Raw genomic sequence first — 19,874 nt, 5'->3', positions numbered from 1 at the left:
AACCGATTTGCGGTTGTGGCAGAACAGAAAATACACTTGGCTGTTGTCCTGGTTCCTGGCGCTGGGCTCCCAAAACCCCGAGGACCTCCTCAGTGATGGGGTGTCTTCTGTAATTCATCACGAGCCCTTTCCAGCCACGTCCGAGCTCACGCTAACGGGGTGATTCACTGTGGGACCCCTCGACAGCTTCAGGATGAGCGCTGGTCCCGGGGGAAATTTCAGCCTCACCCGCTGACCTCCAGGGCGGGACGGGAGGTGGAGCTCAAACACAAGGCTGATGATTTCAGACACGCCTCTGTCGTGCAACCCCCAACAAAACCCTACAAGGCAGGGCTCGGGAGCTTCCGGGCAGGCGAGCACATCGCTGTGCTGGGAGGGGAGCGGGCGGGGTGGGGCGGGGCCTGCAGCGCTGCACTGCCCCCACCCCACGCGTCCCTGTGCATCTTCGTCATTTGGCTGTTCCTGAGTTGGATCCTTTATAATAAAACTCTAATCCTAAGGATAGCGCTGCCCAGAGTTCTGTGTCATTCTCACAAATATCAAACCTGAGGGGCTTCATGGAACTCCTGCATTTGCAGTTGGCTGGGCAGAAGTGTGGGTGTCCGAAGGACTCCACCCACATCCACCTGGCATCTGAAGAGGGGCAGTCTTGTGGGACCTGGGCCTTAACTGCCGAGGCTGCCCCAAGTGTCAGAATCGAAGGACTTCAACCTGAACTTGTGGGGTCTGAGCTACCTCGGGAAGTCGGTGTCAGGACAACTAGTTGGTGACAGGGAAAATGCTGATGGAAAACGACAGAGTGGTGAACTTTCCCTGGACACAGAGGATAAAAGAAGATAAAAGTTGCTTTCTTTTCATTTCAAAGTCAAAGTTTGTAATTCCATACTCATTCATTCAGCTAACATTTACAGAACACCCACTACAGAGCAGGACCGGGGGTCTGAGGGCGAGGGTGGCGGCAGTACTAAACAGGTGGTCGGGGAGGGCGACGCGGGAAAACGGACAACCCTCAGTGGGGACCAGCAGCTGGTGAGGAGAGTGGCACGTGGATGTCTGCCTGGTGAACATCTGAGGCAGAGGGACAGGCCATGCAAACCCCCCGGGGGCAGGAGGTGTGCGAGGACGCGCGGGGAGCCGGTGTGGAAAGAACACCAGTAAATGAGGTCAGAGTGGGACCAAGAGCTCGGGTCACCTGGGCTCTGATACATCACGGTGGGTCCCCTGACTTTTACCCTGTGTGAAGTGGGGCCCCAACGCAGGGCTCTCCGCAGAAAACCTCACTCTGGCTGCTGGGTTCACAGGAGATTGTGGGGCAGGCAGCCGCAGAGACACCCACACTAGTCAGGACGTTATTAACATGATATGGGCAAGAGGTGATGGTGGCCAGACCCATATGCAAGCGGTAAAGGTGATAATTTTTATCATAAACCTTTTTCACTCCTAAAAATTCCACTACACATCTCTAGCAAGTAAGGCACTTTCCTGCGCCTTAACTAACCACGTTCTGATTTGACACCTAATACCAGCCAATGCTCAGTCTATATACAAATTTCCTCCATTACATCCTTGAAATGTCTTTGTTCAAACAAGATTCAAGCTTCGTGCACTGCATTTGTTTTCATTTTTGAAACTGTGGTAAGAACACCCTCTCAAGAGACACTCAAGATCAGAGTGCTGATTAATCACAGGCACAGAGCTGCACAGCAGGCCTCAGGGCTTCGCGTGTCGTGTAATGGACACTTTATACCTGTTGAACAGCCACTCCCCGTTTCCCCTGAATCCCAGCCCCTGGCAGCCACCGCTCCACTCTGCTTCCACGAGTCTGACCACTTCAGACATCTCCCAGAAGCGGAGTGGTGGAGTCTGTCCTTCTGGGTATGACGTCCTCCGGGGCATCCACGCTGCTGCGCACAGCAGGTCTTCTAGACGAAGACTCTTTGATCCAGAACAGTCCATCCCCTTCCTTCCTTCTCTTGACACGCGCTTGCTGAAGAGACCAGGTCAGCTGTGCCGTGAAGCAGCCCAGTTTCTGGATTTGCCTGTCCTTTCCTCGAGATTTAGTTTAGCCTACTCCTCTGTCCTCTCTATTTCTCTGTAATCTGGAAGTTAGATCTAAAGGCCAGATTGAGCTCTATTTTAAAACTGTAGCCAACAGGATTTCATGATGGGTTGGATGCGGGATGTGGAGACAAAGAGAGGTTTTAGGGTCTGAGCAGCTCAAGGCCAGAAATGCCAACAACTGAAATGAGAAGACTTTGGACTGAGTGGGTCTGGGTGGAAGACAGGGGTTAGTTTACATACGATGACTCCTTTAGACCCCACTGGGGATGCTGAGTTGACACTCAGACAAGTCTGGTGTCAGAGGAGAGATTCACGCTGGAGATAAAAAGCTGAGCGCCACTAAGACACGGATGATATACTAGGCCCCGAGACCAGATGACATCATCGAGGGGGTGAATGCAAACCAAAGACACGAGGGGCCAGGCCTGAGTCCTCAAGCTCCGCGTCCTCAGGAGGGAGCACAGGAGAGGGAAACGGGCACAGGAAACGCGGGTCATCCGGTGGGACAGGAAAGAAGCCGGAAGGTCACAGGGTCCTGAGGCCAAACTTGGGTAAGTGCCACCAGGAAGTAATAAGCAGACGAGCACCTGTCCTTTGAACGCTGCTGCCAGTCCAGACGAGGGCCGACACCGGGTAGCAGCATCAGCAACAGTGCAGTGCTAATAGCATGGTGGGGAAACCCTGACGGAAGTGGGTGTGGGGAAGCGGGGAGGGGAGGACTCCGAGACAGATGCTGCAGAGGCAGGAGAGGCGGAGCAGTGACGGACGGGAGTGGGGTCCTGAGAACCTGCTTACAGAGAAATGAGCCTGCCTGCCTGCTGCTGGATATGACCCGGCAGAGCAGGGGAAGCGTGCGTGCTGCAAAGAGGGGAGAGTCGGTAAAGCAAAGATCCTGAGCGGGTGAGAGGCAAAGGCACCCAACAGACAACGTATAGGCAGTGACTTACGACAGGACCGCCCCCGGCACAGCTCGAGGGCAGTAACGGGCAGCGAGGCGGCCACCCTGAGGCTGGCAGGGGGCAAACATAGCTGGGGATTCGACGGAGAGACTCTTGCATGTGCTTCAACCTTCTCAGAAGTAGGATGTCTCTTACCTTGGAAAGTGATCAGAGGAGAGAGTGGGGAGGCGGTGCTGAAGGTCTGCAGAGACAACAGCAGGAGATGGTCATCTGGAAGAGGGGGAGGGAGAGGGCTGGGGAAGTACCAGACGACCAGGGGTTCGCGCTGGGAAATGTAAAATGAGATGCACCAGCACACTGGTGTCTTTTCCAGCCAGGTTCAGCCCCACAGGTGAGACACAGAACTGGTGGGATATTAGATTTAACCAAGTTGTGGTTTGGCCAAAAAAGTACAAAGAAATAAAAAAGGGACAAAGAAGCTAAAAATGTACACAAGGGAGTGATTATGAATGACCACGGAATTTCGACTGAATAAGAGGAAAGAAAGAGGTGAAGGTGAAGGACAGAGCTGAGACCCCACCGGCACTGGAGAACTGAAGGACGATTGGAGGCATGGGGCCAGGGCGAGTGAGGTGGAAAGACAGGTGCCAGTGATCAGACCATGAGGCAGAGCAAACGAGAGGGTCACAGGTTACTGGCACTTATACAGGATGGGGCGTGACCTTGAGAATGAGTGGCTGAGACTGGGTGTGAGGTAAGACCAACGGAGAGGAGTCAAGGAGTTGACAGGCAAGGGTAAGAAGGACCGCCTGTGTCTGTATTCAAATCCCCGGGAACTTCTACAAGGGCAGGACTGGAAGGAGCGACAGGATGCCCGGGTCCAAAGCTGCTGAGAAATGAGAGGGAGGACGTCATAAGACTTGAAACTGGGAGGTCTCAGGGAAGATATGAGGAGAATGGTCTGGAAGCAGCACTGAGGGGGCACCACCCTGGGCCAAGTTGTACATGAAGAGGAAACAGCCTTACTTAGAAGGCTGCAGAGGCAGGGCTGGTATGAGAAAAAAAGAGTTCTTTCATGGCCGAAGGGGATCCGGGCAAAGCCCCGATTGTCCTCTGGCAGGTGTGCCACAGGGTCACCCAGAATCGCAGGTTCTACAGCAGGAACAGTCAACGCAAGTTCCTGCTGTGTCACACAGAACATGCTGTGCTCTGCAAAGTGGGTGCTGCTTTGTAAAAATGTTTACAAAGTCTAATGTTAATCTTCTTCAAACCAGGAAGTAGAAAACAGGAAAGAAAATTCTAAAAATTCGTTTTGATAACATTAACAGTCACAGTTCCCTAAAAACTTAAGGCCCCCCTCAAAGAAAAGGCTTTCATTTTGTATTTGTTGATCTATAGATGTAAAAGGATAAACTACATCTTAAGTGTTTTCAGCGACTGATTATGAAAAATCATTTAAATGAACAAGAATCTAATCATCCAAGGATGCTGTCTGTCCAGTCATTAGGCAGCTCAACGTAATCAAAGTTCTGAAAATATGGGAAAGGAATTGTTTCAATACACAGTGCAAAAAAATATAGACCCTTATATCATACACAAAAAGTAATAACTCAAAATGCATCATAGACCTAAAAATAAGCACTAAAACTATAATGCTTCTAGAGGAAAACACAGGAGAAAATCTTAGAGACCCTGGGTTTGGAAAAAGTTCCTTAATACGATTAAAAAAAAACCATGTGAACAACAACAACAAATTATTAAATAATAATTATTTAATAATTAAAAGTTTTAAAACATTTGCTCTGCAAAGACACTATTAGGAAAATAAAAAGGGAAGCCACAGGCTGGGAGAAAATATTTTAAAGCATATATCTGAGAAAGAACTTGTATTTAGTATATATAAAGAGCTCTAAATTCAATAGGACACAAACAATTCAATTAAAAAACAGGCAAAGGTTACAGCAAACAAGAGAGTTTGTGGAGAAAGGGAACCCTCCTACACTGCGGTGGGAATATAAACTGGTGCAGCCATCATGCAGAACAGTATGGAGGCTTCTTAAAAAACTAAAAATATCGGGACTTCCCTGGTGGTGCAGTGGTTAAGAATCTGCCCACCAATGCAGGGGACATGGGTTCGATCCCTGCTCCAGGAAGATCCCACATGCTGTGGAACAACTAAGCCCGTGCACCACAACTATTGAGCCCGTGTGCCAGAACTACTGACGCCCGAGTGCCTAGAGCCTGTGCTCCGCAATAAAAGAAGCCACCGCAATGAGGAGCCTGTGCACCACAATGAAGAGTAGCCTCGCTTGCTGGACCTGGAGACAGCCCATGTGCAGCAATGAAGACCCAACACAACCAATACATTAGTCAATTAATTAAAAAAACAAAACTAAAAATATCAATAGAGCTTATGATCCAGCAATCCCACTCCTGGGCATATATCTGGAGAACACTCTAATTGGAAAAGATACACGCACCCCTATGTTCACAGCAGCACTATTCACAACAGGCAAGACATGGAAGCAACCTAAGTGTCCACTGACAGATGAATGGATAAAGAAGATGTGGTACACGTATACAATGGAATATATACTACTCAGCCATAAAAAGAATGAAACAATGCCCTCTGCAGCAGCATGGATGGACCTAGAGGTTATCGCACTAAGTGAAGTAAGTCAGAGAAAGACAAAAATCATATGATATCACTTATGTGTGGAATCTAAAATATGATACAAATGAACTTATTTACAAAACAGAAACAGACTCACAGACACAGAAAACAAATTTATGGTTACCAAAGGGGAAAGGAGGTGAGGGAGGGCTAAATCAGGAGACTGGTATTAGCAGAGACAAACTACTACATATATAAACAACAGGGTCCTACCATATAGCACAAGGGATGATATTCACTATCCTGTAATAAATCATAAAGAAAAGAACATGAAAAAGAATATGTACGTATAACTGAATCACCTTGCTACAGAGCAAAAATTAACACAACACTGTAAATCAGCTATACTCCAATAAAAAATAAACATAAAATTATAAAATGTTTAAAAATGCCCATATCGATGAATGAAGGAATGAACTGTTTACAGTGTATTATGATGCCTTTAGCTAACTGAAATAATACCAACGGCTAAAATTCCTTGTAAGCTCACTATGTACCAGGTACTCTAAAAACATAGGTAGTGTCCCCAATTTAAGGATAATAAAACTGAGGCGCAGGAAGCTCATGTGCCCAAGGTCAAGCACCCATTAAGTGACCGCCAAGATTCAAAGGCAGGTGTCGCCACATGCTCCCAACACCACCTGCGCCTCATTCATTTCCCTGAGCCAGTGCCCACGGGCGGGGAAGTGTGTGGACATGAGCATGTGGCCACCAGGCACGGTCCAGCCAGCTGCTGCGCAGGGGGCCTCACAGCCCCAGGGATGCACCACAGCCCAGAGTCATGGTGGGGCACTGGTCCTGCATACCCAGAAATCAAACAAAAAAATTACAGCAAACAATTCACCAAAGAAGATATGTGTGTGCGCGTGTGTACACATATATAGTAAATACAAGAAAAGATGCCCAACATCACTAATTACAGAAATACAAATAAACTCCACAATGAGTACCACTAGACAGTCACCGGAATGGCTATAATTAAAAAGAGCAACCCCAGCAAGTGTTGGTGAGGCTGTGGTGCAACTGGAACACTGACACACTGCTTGTGAAAACATAAACGGCACATTCACTTGGGAAGCAGACTGGCAGTTTCCTAAATATCAAACTCACATCCACCATATGCTCCAGCCAGTTCACCCCAGGTGGGATTTTACCCAAGAGAAATGGACGCATATGTCCACACTGTGTGCGGACACTGACGTTCCCAGCAGCTGTGATTGGAACAGCCCCAGATGACAGTAACCCGGGAGCTCCCCAGCAGCCGGCTGCGCGGGTGAACCGCGGTGCGTCCGTCCAGTGGAGTGTGCGTGGGCGACACTGATGCAGCCGACAGCAGGAATGAAAGAAGCCACACCCCCTCCCTCAAAAAATAAAACACACTGTGAGCCCATTTACATAAATTTCTATAAAATGCAAGTTAATCTATAGCGACAGAAGGCACATCCGTGGTTGCCCTGGGGGCGGGAAAGGGGTGGCTGGAAGGAGGGACTGAGGAAACTTTTTAAGTGACTGATACGTTCATTATCTTGACAGTTTCCTGGGCACCTCCACAGGTAAAAAAAAATGATCAAATTCTACATCTTAAAACGTGCAATTTATTGTACCTCAATTTCATTTCAATAAAGCTGTTAAAAAAAGAGGGGTAAGTGCTCAAAAGACGAGCTGTCGAGCCACGAAAAGACATGGAGGAAACTTAAATGCGTATCACTAAGTGGAAGAAGCCAGTCTGCGAAGGCTACACACTGTGTGACTCCAACTACCCGACATCCTGGAAAAGGCAAGACTGGGAGACAGCACAAAGATCAGTGACTGGGGGGAGGGGGAGCGACTAGGCGGAGCACAGGGGACCTTCAGGGCAGACACTATTCTGTTCGATGCTGTAAGAAGGATACATTTGCCCAAGCCCACAGAATGTACAACACGTGGTGAATGCTAGCGTAAACGGTGGACTTCTGGTGATGAAGATGCATCGACACAGGTTCACCAATCATAACAAATGTACCTGGTGGGGATGCTGACAGTGAGGGAAGTTCTGTGTGGGGCAGGGGGGATGTGGGAACTCACCACACTTTTCACTCAATTTTTTAAAACTTTTCTTGCAGTAAAACATACACAGACTTTATCATCTAAGCCACTTGTAAGTGTTCAGTGGCATGAAGTACATAAAGTACATTCACACTGTCGTGCAACCATCACCACTACCCACCTCCAGAACGTTTTCATCTCGTACTGAAACTTTTTTCCACTCAATTTTGCTGTGAAACTAAAACTGCTCTAAAAAACAAAGTCTATTAGTTAAAAACAAACAACCAACCAACAGGGAGACATGAACCTACATGGATGAACAGAAAGACAGAGGCAGCAAGAAAATGTTGGAAGCAGGAAAGCAGATAAGCAGAAAAGGACTTGAGAGAGAAAAATAAATTACACTAACAATAAGCATACTGAGATCTATTAACATTTGATGAAATTTCTACTAAAACTACCAAACGATACAGTTTTTCGGTTATCAGCTCAGGCAAAATGAAGAGATTTGCCATTTCTCTGGGCGCCCGCGCTCCGCTGGCCTTCCCTGCGCCTCTCCGGTCCCTCTGCTGGTAGATGTTCTAACCAACAGCTAAAGGCTCCGGCTACATGTTTTCTTCTTACCCTGTTCTTCCCTGAGTGATTTAATCCACACTCACAGCTTCAATTAAGAGACACCCAAACCGATATCTCCGGTTGGGACTCTTTTGAATGCTAGCTCTGCAGAGTCAACCGCTAACTTAGAAACGTTCACAATTTCTCTGAAGTGCCTGTTACACTAGCAGTTTTGTTTCCGTGGTTATTTAAAATCCGTTTTTCCCCAGGTTATAAACTCTGAACACAATTACCCTCTAGACTGTGGCTCACCCTTGCATCACCAGTGCTGGGCGCAGAGGAACCGTTCAATACACATCAAACTGACAACGGAGGAAGCGTCTGTGAAGCTGTATTACACAATCTTTAAAACGGATGATATAAAACAACATGAATGAATCACACAGACGTTATGTTGAGTGAAAGAAGTCAGACACAAAAGGGTATAAACTGTATGATTCCACTTATAAGAATGACGGTGTAGCAATCAGAACCACGTCTATCTTTGAGGCGAGGGGGTATTGATTACGGAGGGGCATGAGGGGAACCATCTGGGGGCTCAAAATGTTATACAGTTCAGTCCGGGTGGCGGTTGCAGGGATGAGTGTATACACGCGTGCATATACATACAATATATACACACCACACACAAATTCATCACTTTTTTTTTAGTATGCTTTTGGTCTACATTATACCACAACAAAAAGAATAAAGGAATGTATTTTAGGAAAAAATGTAAACAACTAAGTATTGATGAGAAATACACCCACAAGACTTTGATACATTAGAATAACCACTCTGAGAACACAGTGCATGTTATGATCTTGATTGGGTAAAATGATATACACATACAGTCTTTCTTCTGGTTTCTACAACTGATAGAAATCCTACCCAAACGAAATTAAGCAAAAAATTCACTTAAAGACACATACCTGGAAAGCTCACGTAGCTAGGCCCACTTGCCCACAAATAATTTTTATTTAAGAACTTCGCCGAAAGTCTCTAGACGAGGGGTCCCCAACCCCCAGGCTGTGGATCAGTACTGGTCCGCGGCCTGTTAGGGACGGGGCCACACAGCAGGAGGGGAGCGGTCGGCAAGCAAGCGAACTTCATCCGCCGCCCCCCACTGCTCACACTACCGCCTGAAATATCCCCCCCGCCATCCGTGGAAAAACTGGCTTCCGTGGAACCGGTCCCTGGTGCCGTAAAGGCTGCAGACTGCTGCTTTAGACCATTCAAAAGCTAAACGTTATCAGAGCACCACTCAAAGGTGACCACGAAAATCATAAGACCACTCTTCTCAATGTGAGAACCACGGCTGGTCAGTTTCAAGCGAGCCTTCTGGAGCGCTACCAGGAAAGCCCGCGTGCCTGTACATCTGCAGAGACATGTCATGCAAGGTGCAGAAGTACTGCAAGCTATAGTTTTCAAGCATCAACCCCAACGTGAAGGTGGAGAGATTCTCTGAAATGCAGGCATTTGAAATGCTTCTCAGAGGGGCAGCTCTACACAGCTCACTGTAAGGGAAGCAACAGCAAGAATCTACAGCAATGATATGGATTCTGAACCGAGCTTCCTGAAACCTCAGCAAGTCACACGCAAATTTTTTTGTGTCTCAGGCTGACAAGGGCTCAGGGCTTCAAAAGACAAAAGTATCCCCCAAATCACATCAAACCTAATGACCTCTTAAACTCACAGGTAATCCTTTATTTGAAAAATTCCTAAGTCAAAAGTTGAAAATAGCCATAAAATGTCAATTTTACAACTACTATGTTTTCGAAGTACTTGGAAGGAAAGAACTGGGTATGTTTTATATATTCCACGTGAATATTTCATCCCTTTGGTCGGTCAGTGAACAGAGTACCCAAGATGCAGGCTGAACCAACAGAAATGCTGATATTTGACCATTTTGGACCCATAAAGAAGGGCACTTTCAAATGGCTCACCCCCAAACCAGGTACTGTCCTAGGTGCTAGGATACAACAGTGAACAAAACAAATCCCCTGCCTCTATGGGGAGCTTAGTGTGTGTGTGTGTGTGTGTGTGTGTGTGTGTGTGTGTGTGTGTGTGTGTGTGTGTGTGTGTGTGTGTGTATGTCTGCGGACAGGTGTGGGGAGAAAGCAGCAGGTAACAAACAAGCAACATACATGGTGTATGACATGGTGTTACCTACTTCTGAGAGGCACAGAGAAGGTTACAAGGGACACAGAGCACAGAGGCCTGGCTGTCGCTTATTTTGGAGGATGGTCAGGGAAGGCCTTGCTGGTAAGACAACATCTGGGCAGTCCTAAAGAGAGAGTGAGTCTCTTAGATCCTTCTATAATGGCAAAATTGGGACGCTAACATGAAAATGTCTGCCAAGCCTATGCTGAAAAAACACAAGAAGAAAGAATTCTGCTGAGACCGCTGGAGTACTGCAACAGTTATAGCCCTGACTACCCTTGCAGCCGGTCCATCTGTACCTAAACAAGCCAAGGCCACCAAAACCACCTGTGCTGCTCATCCTCAGTCTCTATGCGACACGTGTTTCATGTGAGCACTTTATTTTTTTCGCCCACGTTTTCAATCTAATAACTATCCATGTATACACATACAAAAAGATAAAGCAATTTATTCTTACATCTTTTGAAGAACCTGGGCCATCACAACCCCATTCGTTAAATCTTCCACGGTCTGGCATGGTGCATCCACGTTAAACGTCTGGATCTGGAAAAAGAAAAAAAAAAGGGAAAAAAAGTTTCCATGGTTAACCATATAGAAGAATTCTGAGACTTCTTCTACCTCATCTTGGGAATTGAATAAATTGTAAAAATCAGACCACTGAGAAATATTTTCCCTTACGGGAGATTTCCTGCAGGCTGTTATTGCAATTTTTTCCTTTTGGTAAAAGAGAAACTGTTGTGAACACTGGGCAGCTTCCCCATGTTCATCCTCCTCACAGATAGGATGAATCTAAGACAGTCATGGTACCTTCACCCCCCCGCCAGTGACTGGCTCACAGGTGCACAGGCAAAGATAATTTGGACCAAATGGATGCAAAGAGAGGCTTACTTGGGCTTCTGGGAAAGAAAAGCCAAGTTCCCATTGGTGTGAATAAGCATGCTGGTTGCCTCAACTGCCACGAGCAGTCATCTTGTGACTGTCAGGATGCGGCCGATGCAGTGGACGGCAGAGAAGAGGAAGAGGAAGAACAGGGTCCTTGAGGCCAAAACTGAGCCACTGAACTAAAAAACCCTTGAAGCCTCCTATTATGTGAGAAACATTTCTTCTTTATGCCTGGTCAGGCTGAGATTTCCTTTACTCAGAACCAAAATATGTTTACACATATGTAGAAATCACACTTACAATTAGGTTAGATATTCAACTCATTTTGATTATAAATGTCTTATGAATTAGAACTAACATGGTGTGGCTGAGAATTAGTAGAAATTATTTCTGAGCAAGAGAAGACAGCTGTGCCAACAACGATTCTACTCAGTAGTGCAACCAGGACTTAGGAGGAAAATAACTCACTGAGAATAGACAGACGCAAGCCCTGCTCTGCAGTTTAAAGGTTAGTAAGATGGAAGAGCAGGTGAATCAGAGGAAAAGATAAAACAGGGAAGAGAGTCGAACGGGGAAAGACAGGGTTAAAGAAGGGAAGCATCATTGTGCAAAACCTCACAGGTCACGTTAGGACTTTATCCTCAGAGCAAGGGGAGTGGGCAAAGGAGTCTCAGCAGGAGAGTGAGGCTGTGAGCTCCGTATCACGTAAGGACCACAGTGGCTGCAGTAGGAAGAAAGGCTTGTGGGGAACAGGCAGGGGGACCTATGTTAATAGGTTTGCAAGTTAACACAAATGGGGTCAAACTAGGTAATGACAATGGAAACACCAACAGTGCTCAGGGGACCATCTGCCTTAAAGACACGTTCACTTACGGGGGTTTTATTTCTGGAAGTAAATGTGGCAGCTCAAAGTGTATGAACATTTTAAGGTTTTTGAAAAATATTGCCAAACTGCCCTGAACAAATTTTATAGCAATTTACTAACATTTGGTGAGCATCCACTTCTCTGTGCCATGTCATCTATCAAATCTTTAAAAAGAACTGCTCACAAGTGCAGTCAGCAGCTTCTTCATACTTTCGACAGTCCTGTGGGAAGAGATGGTTATGGTAGCAGGAACTAAGGAAACGGCCTTAAAGATCGTGTAGCCAGTGGTTTCTACTTCGGTGTCTATTTGGGAGAAGTGATGAAAAGAGGGCCCTTGCAGGCCACCCCCTGACACTCACCTTATACATGGCAGAGAAGCTCAATAAATCATTAGTAAATGAATAAATGGACCAAATAAACATCATCTGTAGAAAACGATACTGAATTTTACTCCACACTCTCTCCAGTCGCCTCCTCAATGGCAATGTGGTAATATAACAATGTAATTTAGGAAGAAACGTGCACCCGCTTTCATTTTACAGTTGCTGAATTCATCTCTTCCATGGAGGCTCAGAACGAAAAAGAGCAGTGGTGAGGGCCACACCTCACTCATCTCCTGATCACCAACCTGACCCAGAAGAGCCCTCCCTGAACACGCTCTGCATATAAAAAGCGAACTCCGTCTCCAGCTTTGCTCCTAATCTACTGCCTGTGTGAGCTTGGATATGTCACTTTACCTCTTTTCATGTCAGTTTTTCAATCTAGAAATTGGGAAAAATACCTTATGGAGGGCTGTGTTGCTTAAAGTATGAACGAGAAAACAAATGCACACTAGGTATTTGTAAAAGTCTTAAGCAGAAGTTCTGGACCTGGGTGTATACCTGAATCATCTGGGAAGTTGGAGAAAGCTGGGAGTCTGTTTTTAAGAAGTTCATCAAATAACCTTATGTGGCAGGGCAGTGATCTGGCATTTGGAACCCTCTGATCCAAAGCAGTAACTACCAAATGTAAAGCACGAAAGATCAGAAAATTGCCTCTGGCCAATCAGAAGGAAAAACTCAATAACACAGGTAATTCGATAATGCAAGTAATTTACTTGTAAGGCTAGATCTGTTTCTCTCTTGGGACTTAAAACTACTTTCATTTTTATTCTTTTAAAGGTGGCTTCCCAACAATTATCTTCTCTGAATTGGCCCTTGAGGTAAACAGTCGCTCGTGAAGGCTAGAGGATGTCCACCTCCGCTTTGAGATAAAAGTAAAGCAGATCCCAGAGAAACTCTCTCTACGGAGTTTCCGTTTGAGGTGATCAAAATGTTCTTGGAGTCAGAGTGTGGTGATGGTTGCACAATCTGTGATCACAGTACAAAGCACTGAATTGTGCGCTTTAAAAGAACTTTATGGCATGTGTATTTTAATTTTAAAAAAAATCTATCACCTACCAGTTCTCATAAACTGAGTTAAACTCTACAGGGTGTTTCAGCATAGTAATAGAGTAAAATTTAAACATAATTGCACCTAACCACAATAGGGCATGAAACTCTGCCTGAAGGATCATAACCTCTCTTTTAATTCCAAGAAGCTCTATTAACACCATCCAAGCTCTACCTCCCCCTCCCCCACAAAAGCATGAGAAGGGTAAAGCATGAGACCACCTGGAATTACTATCTCTAGAGTAGGTGGTTTTCAATCAGGGGCAATCCTGCTTCCTATGAGACATTTTTAGTTGTAACTGAGTACCACTGACAGCTAGTAGGTAGAGAACAGGGATGCTACTGCTCAACGTCCTGCGATGCCCAGAGCAGTGCCCACAACAAAAATGATCCAGCCCAGGACGTCAATAATGCTAAGGGAAATAACAAACCTTGCTCTGGAGCAGTGGTTCTAAAAGTGTGGGCCTCAGGCCACTAATAGCACCCCCGGGGAAACCTGTTAGACACGAAGACTATCAGGTTGTAGCCCAGCCCTGCTGAATTACAGACTCTGGACCTGGGGCCTAGCAATCACCATTTTAACGAGCCCTCCAACTGTGCTGATCTACACTAACACATAGGAAACATTTCTTAGTGTTAAACTGAACATGGGCCACGTTTCTTGTCTAGCTACCCACGGTTAGTAGGAAGCAAAGTCAGGATTTGAACCCAGGTGGCCAAATTTCAGAACCCATAGTGTTCACTACCATGTCACACAGGCCTTCGGTTAAAAAAGAAAGAACGTTAAAGTTTTAAAAAAAGAACATAACCATGCTTTTGTACATCTGATTCCTTTATTCCTGCATTAGAGGACAAAAACTGTAAGCAGAATGGAGTGAGAAAGGGCAGAGAGAATGGAACGGGGGAGATACCACCACAAAAATGACACCCTCCCTAACTGTAAACACCAGCACACCATTTTACAGGCTGCTAGATATGAAAATTACACGGATATGTTAATATTGCTAGGTTTCCCGTAAGAAATGTACTGAGCCTGTGTGGTGACGATTCTTGCTCCACTTAGCTTCCTGCCATTAACTGGTGGCATTCCAGATTCTTTCTGGTTTTCAGTCTCTTAAACCTAGGGAAGAGCAATCTTTTCAGGTACCGTTCAAGAAATTAGGCTTGATAGGTGTAAGAGGTAGGGTGGATTTTTCTAACAGGTTGGAGTACATTTTGACTCAGAGGGTGGGGAGAGAAGTAGAGTGGAAACTTTCCGGCACATCCTGCTGAACTTGCTTGCTGCATAAACTTTGATTTGGAATTTAAGCTTAAACTCTTTTCCCTTGGTAGGATGATACTTTGTCTCTTAAGCATTCCTCTTTCAACAAAAATGTGGAACACTTGGTTCTTGGGCTAGTAACCTCTCTGCCACAATAGCAGTTTATCCAGCATTTGGGGCAATGAGATGAACTCTGCATAGCTGGTTAACAGGCATCCCTTTAAGTGCCTTAGTGATTATTTTAACCATTTCTGGTGGAAGAACTTCTAATATATACTACATCTAATCGCAAACTAAATGCTGAGCAGCGAAAATAAACTTTCATTTGAAATTCAGGATCTTAATTCTGATCGTCAGTACCTGAAACGCGGAAGCTCTTGAAGTATGTATACAATGCTGTCCAAGCTCAAAGACTGAATCGCCCAGGCTGGACCTGCAGCTCTTGGGTCTTCTCTCTGTCACTGACAGTTAGCTGCATTTTGCCGAGTGTGGTGGCAGTTACCTTCTCATCTGCTGTGTGCAAAGAAACTGCACAACCAAGTTGCTATAACTTTAAGCAAAATGGAGCAAATTATTGTAAATGGGGGTCTTCTCTTAGGAATGTATAGTATACATTTCTCCCCTTACTTTTGGTTTTGGAAATGTGTTTGGCATTCATCTGGCCTTCAGCTATGAGGGGAGCTACTAGAGGAAATGTACATTTTCAGCTACTGCAGACATTTTCCACATAAACATTTATTCTGTTTATAACAACTAAAAGAGAACAAACCCAGCATTTAAACTCAACTTTATTTTGAAACATTTCAACGTACAATGTTTTAGAATGTTTCCAAATCTTAGAACTGTGTATCTTTGTTTGGACTCTGCCCTCCAGTTTTGTTATTGATAATCTCTTCTCTTCTGCAGAAATTTTCCTCGGTGAACCTTCTAGTGAAATTTCAAAAAGACTTTTCTCGACAAAACCAGATTCCCTGCCCTCTATAGCTGATAGCCTGGATTATCTCTATTTCCTTAGCATTTGACCAGGTGTTAAGTAGGTACTGCCACGGTGTGTCTCTGTTAGTACCCCTTTCAGCTTCCCTCTGTGATTCTTTCTCTATATTTTTTAGTAGCATTTCTCACCCAAGTAGCTGTACTGACCACCGTCTTCTGGCAGATGCCCTTCAACCACACCTCTTTGTCTCTGCGACTTGTCTTTCTAGACTTTAAACAATGCAGCCCTACCTCAGATTCAATATATTTCCTCATCTTTGCGCTCTTGCCTTTTTTTTCCAGCTTTGAGAGAGGGACAAACTCACATCTTCAGATCCTCAATTTTCTGTTTACAACCTCTGCCAAATCCATTCCTTCCACCGTATCAAAGAATGTGGTGATTCTTTCCTTTATCTCTCCCCTGCCTAGTCAAAGTTTGGCCACACTATGCAGCTTATCTGTTTTTTCTCTCCTCTAAAATACAGCAATGAAACCCATTTCCCCACTTAAGTTGGAACCCATGACAGCTGTAAGCTGTATGTTAACTATACGTTATTGCAAACAATTTGAAATGCCGAGGATGCCCTAATACAAAAGTTACTGAATAGATCAAGCTCTACCCTTGTACATACTCTGTTTCAGAAAACATAATTTGAGTTGTGATATAAGACATTACGAAAATCTCAGACTATTTTCACTACATTTGTTACAACCAGCCTAGGACACTGCCCCTCCAACACTTCCACCCAAATGCCCCCACACAGGGCAGCGATGCCTATACTCCGGGGATCTAAGCTTATCACCCAAGGCACCGCTAAACAGAATCTCTCTGGCATCTGTGTTTTACCTTGAACGCTAATACAGTGCTGTAGTCACCTCTATAAACATATTAGTGTTTCATTCTAAAACGGATGCTCCCAAAAGAAGCACCAGGTTTACCCCGTGGCTCTGCAGATACACACTCACGCACAACCCAGGAACTGACACCACACTTAGGGACACACACAAGCCTGGGTTTTATGTCCAACCGTAGAGGGGCATTAGAATGGCTGGCATTAGAACGGAACGTACTTACATGCACGCGAGGGAATTTTCATAAGCATGTAATAATTTAAAGTTAGAATGCCACAAGGCTGCCCCCCAAACGTCGAGTCCCGTTACTGATGCCCAAGCGCCTTCCAGGGGTCTTCTCGTCTCGAGCACCTTCCCCGGGCGCCTCCACGCCGCGCGCTCTCTCCTCCCGCATCTCGGATGCGGGGCTCTGCGTCCGCCCCGCGCCCCCCCTCCCCCCGCGCCCCGCAGGGCTGCGCCGTCCCGGCGAGCGTGGTAACAAAGGCGGCAGCGGCGGCCCGGGGTCCCGGTCGCCCCACCACCACCCCCCCCCGGCGGCGGCGCGGGGAGCCGCCGGGTGACAGCGCCGCCCGCACCCGTCCTCGGCCTCCGCCCGGCCCCGCGGGTCCCGCGCGTTTCCCTCCGACCCGGCCGGGCCTCCCGCCACCCGCCCCGGCGCCCCGGCCCCCGCCCCGGGCCCCGGATGTGACGGCGCCGCCGCCCCGGCGCGGGGTGGGGGTGGGGGGGTCCCGGGACAGCGGCCTGGGGGAGGGGGCCTCCGCGCCGCGGCGCCACCTACCCAAGTGAGCAGGCTCTCGCACAGCTCCGCCCGCTCCAGCGCCTCCACGTTGAACATCTTCCCGCCCGGGCGCGCGGCCGCTCCGCCGCGCCAGGAAGCCTGCGGCTCGGCCCGGGGCTGCGTCCGAGGGTCGGCCTGCCTGCGCTCCGCCCGGCCGCCGACTCCGTCCGGCGCTGGCGGCCGCTCCCGCAGCGTCACCGGCGCCCCTCCTCCTCCTCCCCCCCCCCCCCCCGGCCCGTCGGGACCGCGCGCCTCCGCGCGCCCCCGCCCGCCGCGCGCCCCCGCCCCGCCCGCGGCCCCGCGCCCGCCGAGAGCCCGGCCCGGCCCCGCGCACGGCCGCGCCCGCCGCCCGCCGCGTGTCGCCCCCGCGCGCCCCCCGCCGGCGTGGCCCCGGAGCGCCCTCACGGAAGCGCGGCAGTGCGCGTGCGCCGCGCCCGCGCGCCCGGCCCGCCGCAGGCCGCGGGTGGTCGCCCGCGAGGGCGGCGGGCAGCCCCGGAAACAGTCCTCGCCCTCGGCCGCCGGGAGCCGGCGAGCTGTCCTCCGCGGTGCAGAGGTACGCGCGGCCGAGCGCCGGCGGGGCCCGGCCTGGGCGGGACGGCGGGGCTTCTCCGCGGGGAGCCCGCGCGCTGCGGCCGACGTGGCGGTCTCGGGGCGCCGGGGGGGGGGGGGAGGGGCGCGGCGCCCGCGGCCAGCCCGGGGGAGGGGCGGGCGGGCGGGGGGGGGGACCGCGACGGGCCCCGGGGCCTGGCCCTTCTCCCGCAGCGGCGAGGCCGCCGGTCTCCAGCTGCCCGCGTTCCCGAGGGGGAGCCTCTGCGGGGTCGCGGATGAAGCAGGCGGTCCAGCGTGTGCAGGAAAGTGAGGATGGTCGGTAAGGAAACACGCAGCTGGAAACGAGGAGCGCTGCCAGCCACCCCAGGGGCTGCTGCTGCGCCTCGCGTTCCTTTCCGAGCATCGGCCCCTCCCTAGGCTGGCTGACTTTTATGATACTCACTTTCCTGCTTTTTCATAGAGCTTTACCACCTACGTATGCATGCTTGAACAACACAGTTTTACGTTGCTTGCTGTTGAACCTGTATCAGTGGAATAATAATAATAATTGTAATAAATAGCAATTGATAATAATAATTGTGTTATTTTGTGGCTTTGCACTCATAGTAAGTTTGTGTGGATCCGTAGGTAATTTTCACTGCTGTCTAGTACTCCACTGTACGAAGATAACAGTATAATCGTGTGCTCCTGTCGATGGGCATTTTGCCATTCCAGTTTGGAGCTAACTAAGAACAATGCTGTAAGAGTCTTATCCCTAGCGACTGGTGCCAACGTGTAAGTTTCTTTAGGATATATGCCTTGGAGTCTACAATTGTCGTTATAGGTTGTGCATACCTTTACCAGATGATGCCAAACTTTTCCTTGGGGTGCAGCAACGTTAACTTCGCAGGACACACCTTTCTGTGGTTTGCAGTTTCTGGAGCCCCCTTTCCCTGTTAAGACTAGGTTTTGTCATTGAGTTTTCAGAGCTGCTAAGGCAACACTGAGTTTTTAATGATGCTTTTCAGAGGCCCAGTTAACAGATTTTTATTGTGTGAATGTAGAAGATCTTACCTGAGGTCTTTTCAGTAGTCTTATAAAGTTGTTATTTTATTTGTTTATTTTGTTTTTGGCTGCACCGGGTCTTCGTTGGTGCACACGGGCTTTCTCTAGTTGCGGTGAGTGGGGGCTACTCTTTGTTGCAGTGTGCAGGTGTCGCATTGCGGTGGATTGTCTTGTTGCGGAGCGTGGGCTTTAGACACAGGGGCTTCAGTAGTTGTGGCTCGCGGACTCTAGAGCGCAAACTCCGTAGTTGTGGCAGATGGGCTTAGTTGCTCCTCGGCATGTGGGATCTTCCCTGCCCAGGGATCGAACCGGTGTCCCCTGCGTTGGCAGACAGATTCTTAACCACTGTGCCACCAGGGAAGCCCTCAGTGGTCTTTTAAGCATTCTTGCCTACACCAAGGGCAGAGAGACCTTTAGAAGTGATAAAGTACCTCACCTGCCTTTGTTTCCTCTGTTGGTGCCTCTGGGCCTTTGTGAAACCAGAGTTTCCACATTCCAAGCTAGGTTATCTCTGTAAGATCCCTGGCACTTTAAGTGACCATTTCCCTTGTTAGGCATGTAAAGTCAGCAAGTCAGCCCGGCGCCCCATGCTACCTGTCTTTGGATGTGGAGCCTTGCTGGAAGGCCTGTAATGGCTGAGCACCTTCCAGCCAGCTGCTCTGGTTTTTGGGGCTTTGACAAAGCTGACTTCAGCCTCCCTTCACAGGTTTGATGGCTCACCCAGAATGCATTTGTGCACGATGTACATTGTTCTTGAGATTTCATTCTGTGGCTCCAGTTACCCTCCACGAAGGAAATGATATTGAAAGCTTCTCAAAAGTGGGT

General features: G+C 48.1%; 2 protein-coding genes across 11 annotated transcripts in view; one reads left to right on the top strand and one right to left on the bottom strand.

Moving 5' to 3' along the window:
- HOOK3 (hook microtubule tethering protein 3) overlaps window positions 1-17,693 on the bottom strand; it is an 88,072-nt gene extending 70,379 nt beyond the window's left edge. Inside the window, exons 1-3 of one of the 3 annotated variants that reach the window (XM_057697952.1) lie at window positions 17,457-17,693; window positions 12,284-12,384; window positions 10,874-10,959 (exon numbers count right to left, since the gene is read on the bottom strand). In XM_057697952.1, coding sequence (XP_057553935.1) covers window positions 10,874-10,959; window positions 12,284-12,313 — 116 coding nt within the window. In that variant the 5' untranslated portion in view covers window positions 12,314-12,384; window positions 17,457-17,693. Of the gene's footprint in view, window positions 1-10,873; window positions 10,960-12,283; window positions 12,385-16,901; window positions 17,072-17,456 lie in introns of those variants that run through there. The other 2 variants (XM_057697953.1, XM_057697951.1) reach the window with 2 other exon arrangements.
- A 126-nt stretch (window positions 17,694-17,819) lies between these two features.
- Window positions 17,820-19,874, top strand: part of RNF170 (ring finger protein 170) — a 34,415-nt gene continuing 32,360 nt past the window's right edge. Inside the window, exons 1-2 of one of the 8 annotated variants that reach the window (XM_057696358.1) lie at window positions 17,880-18,009; window positions 18,633-18,779. Coding sequence is in view for 3 of the 8 variants with exons in the window: in XM_057696356.1 (XP_057552339.1) it covers window positions 18,281-18,324 (44 nt within the window). In the remaining 5 variants the exon portion in view is untranslated. Of the gene's footprint in view, window positions 18,010-18,183; window positions 18,325-18,632; window positions 18,780-19,874 lie in introns of those variants that run through there. The other 7 variants (XM_057696363.1, XM_057696357.1, XM_057696356.1 and 4 more) reach the window with 7 other exon arrangements.

Source organism: Hippopotamus amphibius, chromosome 10 (assembly GCF_030028045.1).
Source record: "Hippopotamus amphibius kiboko isolate mHipAmp2 chromosome 10, mHipAmp2.hap2, whole genome shotgun sequence".
Lineage (NCBI taxonomy): Eukaryota > Metazoa > Chordata > Mammalia > Artiodactyla > Hippopotamidae > Hippopotamus > Hippopotamus amphibius.
The sequence above is the reverse complement of the archived record's forward strand: the minus strand, read 5'-3'. Positions and strand labels throughout refer to the sequence as shown.